At 45.1% G+C, this 6,989-nt stretch overlaps 1 protein-coding gene across 1 annotated transcript; it reads left to right on the top strand.

The window, feature by feature from the left end:
• Positions 1-2,196: 2,196 nt before the first annotated feature.
• LOC117376839 (guanine nucleotide-binding protein G(q) subunit alpha-like) lies at positions 2,197-2,910 on the top strand (the record flags this gene model as incomplete). Its single annotated transcript, XM_033973383.1, has 2 exons — positions 2,197-2,338; positions 2,747-2,910. Coding segments are annotated over 2 exons (306 nt in total), but the record flags the coding sequence as incomplete, so codon positions are not given.
• Positions 2,911-6,989: the final 4,079 nt, after the last annotated feature.

Genomic DNA, 6,989 nt, shown 5'->3' with positions numbered 1-6,989 from the left:
ACAAAAGTCATGTCACAAAATGGCAGTTGTTGGTCACATGACACAGAGCTTCACACAAAATGGCGGCGGTTGAGCTCATTAAAGCAACAGGCTGGTTTCATGAGTGTAATGGAAACTGTAGTCCGGCTTTAGTTCTGTTTTAGTCCTTCTTTAGTCCTGTTTTAGTCCTTCTTTAGTCCTGCTTTAGTCCTTCTTTAGTCCTTTTTTAGTCCTTCTTTAGTCCTGCTTTAGTCCTGCTTTAGTCCTTTTTTAGTCCTTCTTTAGTCCTGCTTTAGTCCTGCTTTAGTCCTTTTTTAGTCCTTCTTTAGTCCTGCTTTAGTCCTGTTTTAGTCCTGTTTTAGTCCTGTTTTAGTCCTGTTTTAGTCCTGGTTTAGTCCTGGTTTAGTCCTGGTTTAGTCCTGCTTTAGTCCTGTTTTAGTCCTCCTTTAGTCCTGTTTTAGTCCTGTTTTAGTCCTGTTTTAGTCCTGTTTTAGTCCTCCTTTAGTCCTTCTTTTAGATGAAGATAATCGTTCTTATGTTCAAGGGGACATTTGTCTTGTGCTGCAGCTTAAACGCAGTTTCACACATCACAGTCGGGGACAGTCAGAGCTCATCAAAAAGAAGAAGACAAATACGTGTCCATTTTGTGTCTGCACAACCATAAAGTGTCACTGCACCAGCCCCATTTCACAAATATCATGAATAAAACCACACAGTCGACACATTCAACTCACAGATCCTGAAGCTCACTGGAGATTAAAGGGACTTAAGCCTCTGTTGAGCACATTTGTTCAAGAGGGAAACAGAAGTGACAAATGAGAGTTTATTTGTGTTACTCTTAAAGTGATGTGCTCCAAACACCTGAAGCAACAGTTTCATATTCACCACACAACAGGTGAGAGGGGTTCTGACAGTTCATCTGAGCTCAGAGTTTAGACAAATGTCCTGAACAGAAGGAAACTCTTTCCTGCCAGTCACCTTCATGGCCTTATTTACCACTTTTTAAGTTTGGTTTTACATTAGACAAAGACCTGAGGCTGTGCCACACTGTCGTGTATAAGACTCTCCAAAACAGCTTTAGAAAAACAGATCAGGATTTTGGGCTCAAACAGCCTCAGTCTCCTTAAAAAGTGGAGCCTCTGGGACAGTTTTGAACAAAGAAAATCAGCATGTACATTCCATCTGAACAACTGCAAACCCTTGACCTTCTCTCACTGAGCTTCATGATGAAGTCTCTGCTCCTCAGCGTCAGGGAAAGCCACAGCAGAGGTCAAAGGGTAAAGACCATTTCAACATTTAAATCTAAAAGAAGATGTGACTTATTTTGAGTTGTTCACACGCTCGTCCATCAAAGACTCATATTCACAAATAACACAACAGCACCTGAAGCAGCATCTCACAGAAAACAGTGTTACTTACTTAAAAAGAACAAAGACCAGACCAGGACCAGTGCTCCGAGGGCCATCATCAGGACTGAACCAGGACTGAACCAGGACTGAACCAGGACTAAACCAGGACTGAACCAGGACTGAACCAGGACTGAAAATGGCAGTAAAACTTGTGGTGTTCTCATTTGTCTTCGTGCCTACACTTCATGCTCTTTGAATGTGTTAAGTTCGTCACATCCTGTTTAATCTTTTTTTGGCCATTCAGTTTTGCTCTTGTGGTCAGAGGTGTTGCTGCTGCTGCTGCTGATACTAATACTAAAGGTCGTGTCAACGTCAGTATCATAGTCTATATCTCTCATACAAACACACTAAAGTGGACTGATCCTGAATTGAAAAACACACAGTACAAACCTGGATGAGGGTGTGACTGGTCATGTGCTGTAGGATTGTCTGAGGATCATCCCCCAAAACCTCCTGTAAATGTGCAATAATGTTCAAAACACAAACTATGACAAAGATGCAACACTTTAGTAATTAGTTTGTATCTATAATGAGTCGTAGAAGTTCTTAATTCAAATCTGATCAAACTGCAGAATAACTACAAATGTCCCACTGGTGCAAAGAGATGGAGCTCAGTATAAACACTGAGACCAAAACAGAACTGTTCCCTCTGTCATGGACTTGGAAGAACGTTTGTTTCAGGTGTAAGTGTCAAAGACGAGCAAGAGTCTGAAACATAAACTCAGAAGGTTTAATGAATTTCACACTGGTAAAGTGAACAATGAAGCAACGGACTCTACGGAAAAGAAGAGAGTCCTGAAATGTGCAAATGAGTAAAGCTCTATTCAGGACCTTTATCACGTCCCCCTGGTTCCAGAACTCCTCCGTGATCCTGTCCCTGAACAAGAAGGACCTGCTGGAGGAGAAGATCATGTCCTCACACCTGGTGGACTACTTCCCCGAGTACGACGGTACGGACTGAGCGCGCTCCGTAGCCTCACAGAAACGACTCATAAACTGGGTCTGTGCTCTGTGTTGAAAAGCGAGGAGAGTTTGTTTGAGTTGTTCAGTGAAATGTGAAAAGACTGTGATGGTGATGTGGCTGTTAAGTTCTACTATAGTGACATTATCTCAGTACATATTTATGTTTTTAATAATTGACAACGCCTTCAGTTTCTTAAATACAAGTTAAAACTCACAAAATGACCCTACATTTTGTGATTTTGTGTATTAATGTCTTGGATTCATTCAACAGATTCATTTTTAGAGCTGCTTCCTTTTCCATTTAACTGATGTAAAACTCTATAAAATGATGTATAAATGACAGTTCCAAAGCCATGAAACCCTGACTTGTGCACTTCAGTGTTGTTCCTCTTCAGGCCCTCAGATCCTGAAGATGTTTGTGGACCTAAACCCAGACAGTGACAAAATCATCTACTCCCACTTCACCTGTGCCACCGACACCGAAAACATCCACTTGGTGTTCGCCGCGGTCAAAGACACCATCCTGCAGCTCAACCTGAAGGAGTCCAACCTGGTCTAGACTCAGGCTCCAAACCAAGTCCCGCTCCAGTGGTCCACCAGTGTTCGTTCATTTGCTGTTTGTTGCTCTGAGGAGCTCGTGAAAAGCTTTGGGGAGGTTTTGTAGTTTAAATACACAGCTCTGACTCTCCTTTTGGGGTTTTGAGGTTACATTTGGGATTACTTTCTCATGGGGGGACTCGTGAGTGGAACATCTGGCTCCTCCCCCTCTATATAAGTCCTTCCTGTGTACCAACTCCCCCTAATGGACAGATTGGAGAGTTGCTAATTACTTTAAATTATTTCTTAATAATTTCTTCTCAGTTCATTCATTGATTTACTTCTGAACTTTGGTACATCTGTTTTGTGGCGCCTTGAAGCTCAGCTGAGGTGAAAGTAGCTTAGGAATAATGGAGCGTCCACACCGGGACGTCAGGGACGTCCAGTTTACATGCAAAGTCAATGGTGGACGTGTGTCTTGGCCACGCTGCGTTTTTGCGGCACATCTTGAGCGTCCAGAGCGGCGCGAATCTGGCGTCGGCGCGACGCGTCCAGAGCATCGCAGCATCAACCAATCAGAGACCAGTGACATCAACAGGTCAATCTGAACACCGGGAGCCACACCAACAAAATGGATGACCGACTGATAGTTGCCGTTTGCCAGTGTCCATTGATTTATAATGTGACGCTGGCAGATTATAAAGACCGGCAGAAAAAGGACCTTGCCTGGAGGACGATAAGTGAGGAGCTCGGTGTGTCTGGTAAGTTATCACAACTTTAGAGCGGTAAAATATTTGTCCGCCTTTACGCTAACCTGTGCAGCATCATTCAGTTGCCGTTGCCACTTGTTTATCGCTGATGAGTTTATGTCTTTTTTCAGTGGACATATGCAAGAAGCGGTGGAAGAGTCTGAGGGACATGAAGGAGAGGAGAAAGGAGAAAGAAAAGAGGAGTGGGTCAGCAGCAGGGTCAACCAAAAAGTGGCGGTTCTCTGGGGTCCTGACATTCCTCGACCCCTTCATTTCCCCTCGTGAGACGAGCGGGAACATGCCGAGGGTCGAGGAGATGCAGGCCACAGGGGACCGTCCTGAAGAACCTGAAGAGCCTGAAGAAGCAGCAGCAGGAGGAGCAGGGCCGTCACATGCAGGAGGTGTGTTGAGTACAGTCCAAAAGACATTGGAAAATGTATATACAACCTGTCTGTGTCTGTGCTATGTTGTAATAATAAGAATAGGAATTGAGTAATGATAATTCAGTGCACAGTACAATATACAAAGCAAAAACAGAACTGCTGTGGACTATTTTTTCATTATTATCATGACAGAACCAGTTGAGAGTAACCTCCTAGATCTGCTGCTTCTTCAGAGCAGGCTGGCCCTTCTGCTGCACCCACAGGTGTGTAAAGGCATTAAGTTGGAGTCTTAACACTGTATGAGGTTGTTTGGAATTTCACTGTGCAACTTCAGTCTTCAATTTCCCATTAAATGTACATTTGTACTGTATTTAGTTAACTTATGTGTACACATCATTCTCATAACTTTTTGTTTTACAGGCTCAAGAAAGAGGACGGCAAAGAGGAGGTTCCTGGAGTCGCCCAACCCCACCTTTGAGTCAGACCTACTGACAGCACTCTGAGACCTTCCTCCTCCACCTCCTCCACCTCCTCCTGCTCCTCCACCTCCTGCTCCTCCACCTGCTCAGTCTGAGGATGAGCACTTTCTTTTGTCTCTGCTTCCTCTCCTGCAGAAGGTGCCACCTCATTTGAAGGAACACGTCAAATTTCAAATTCATAAATTATTATATGAAAACAGTTGTGTTTATATAAATTTGGAACATTTGGACCATAGTGTGTAGACTGAGGTGGCACCTTCTACAGGGGAGGAAACAGAGCCTCCTTTCTCCTCCTTCATTTGTGTCCTCACTTCCACCGCCCCTCCTCCAGACAAGGTCCTTTTGGAATACAGAAATAAATCTGTAAATAGTTTATTTTTATTTAAGATTTGTTATAAATTCTGTTATTGTGAAATAAAATATTTTCATTTAATTTGTTTGTTTTTTTATACATTATACACCATTTGTCTACTATTTTGTAAGGGGTAAAATCAGAATCAGAATCAGAATCAGAATCCTTTTATTGCCATCGTTTGTGAACACAGTTCACAAACTAGGAACTTAGTTTGGTGATAAAGTGCAACATAAAACACACTGAATAAATACAAATACAACTAAGGGCATGCACGAAGTGAAAGAAGATATGCTTAAAATATCAAATAAAATACTTTAATGTAGAAAATATATACAACAGCAGCATCAGAACAACAGTGCAAACATGACCAGTATTATAAAGTGTCCAGTCCATGTCCAGGGTGTGTCAGCTGCTCTACGGCCTGCTCCCCCCCGAGTCCTGGAGACAGGTCCTGTAGAGATGGAAGGAGCAGCCAATCACCTTCTCAGCAGAGGCACAATGTGCTGCAGTGTCTGTCCCTGGCCCCAGTGAACCACACAGTGATGGAGGAGGTGAGGATGGAGCACCAAATCACCAGGGCGACCGTACACGGCGCCATCTTGGAAATGAGACTATAACAAAAGGAGAATATCAGTAACTGAACAAAATGTATCCATATTTATATATGTAAAAGTTTACTTCATTTACCAATTGAACACCATCAATAAAACATCAAAAAGCACAGACAAGAGTGAAGTACATCTGTATGTATTTATTAATGTCCCTGTGTAACCTGGTAATTAGGGTCAATCTTGAATGTGCATATTGTGATAAATGTGAAGCCACAGTCAGCAGCACATTCCTGGCAGCTCGTACCTGCAAACGACAATATACAATCTGTAAATGTTGGTAGTATAATATTTGTAAAGCAAATAAATATAATCAATCATAACCATAGACAAAGCTCTTTATAGTTAAGTGGGTGGCTCTTAAAAGAGCCGTTGGGGTCAGTCCTGTGGTGGACATTACTCTGCTGACTGCCATGGCACTGCTCCCTCCTCACAGAAGTGAGCCTTGAACACTTCCCTCACCCTCACGGCCTCTTGGGAAGCGTTGTTGGCTCCCATCCGCCGCACATCTGGCAGTGGCTCCTCCCCTTGTGGTCCAGCTCCCCTCAGTGCAGGTGAGTGTCTGGTGTAGCCCTCATGAAGTTGTGGAGGACACAAGTTGCCTTCACTCACTTCTCAGCTGTTTCAGGCTGGATTTCCACTTCCCGGCGAAACACTCGCCACTGTGAGGTCCAGATTCCGAACGCATCTTCAACTACCAACCGGGCCCGGGAGAGGCGGTAATTGAAGATGCGCTCTTCAGGGGAGAGGCCACCGTGTGCACGTCCAGAGTAGGGCCGCATCATACGTCTCTGCAGCGGAAAGGCCTCATCTGCTACAAAGACGTGGGGCTGGGGTCCCCTACGGTCAGCTCCAGGCAGCTGGTGGTCAGGGGGTAGCTCCAGGGTGCCCTCACGCAGTGCCTGGTCGAAGGCAGAGTTGGCCAAAATCCCCCCATCGCTCGTCCGGCCGTACCCACCGACGTCTATTACCCGGAACCGGTGTTCCGAATAATGACCTGTTGACGTCACTGGTCTCTGATTGGTTGACGCTGCGCGTTCGACGCGCAGCGTCAAGACGCCACAAAAGTTCAAATATTAGAACTTTTGTGGCGTCTTGACGCCTGGACGCTCTGGACGCGCCGCACCGACACCAGATTCGCGCCGCTCTGGACGCTCAAGAAGCGCCGCAAAAACGCAACGTGACCAAGACGCGTGTCCACCATTGACTTAGCATGTAAAGTGGACGCCCCTGGGAACGCACCAAGGGACGTCTTGGGCGTCCTGCGTTTTTGCGGTGCGTCAACCGTCAAGGTGCGTTCACACCGGATCGTCAAGGACGTGTTGGACGCCTCTATTTGGACGCCTGTAAATTTGAACACAGACACCTCCTCCACGTGTCTTGGACACTCTGGACACACATCCAGATGGCGCGCGTCCAGATGACGTCATTTGGACGCTCCATTGTTTTTCCTGTCTGTGCACAATGGCAGACCGAGCTCCACTGGTCATCCTCCAGATAAGGTCCTTTTTGTCCCGGTCTTTATAA

The sequence above is a fragment of the Periophthalmus magnuspinnatus genome, chromosome 9, assembly GCF_009829125.3.
Source record: "Periophthalmus magnuspinnatus isolate fPerMag1 chromosome 9, fPerMag1.2.pri, whole genome shotgun sequence".
NCBI classification, from domain to species: Eukaryota; Metazoa; Chordata; class Actinopteri; order Gobiiformes; family Gobiidae; genus Periophthalmus; species Periophthalmus magnuspinnatus.
The sequence above is the reverse complement of the archived record's forward strand: the minus strand, read 5'-3'. Positions and strand labels throughout refer to the sequence as shown.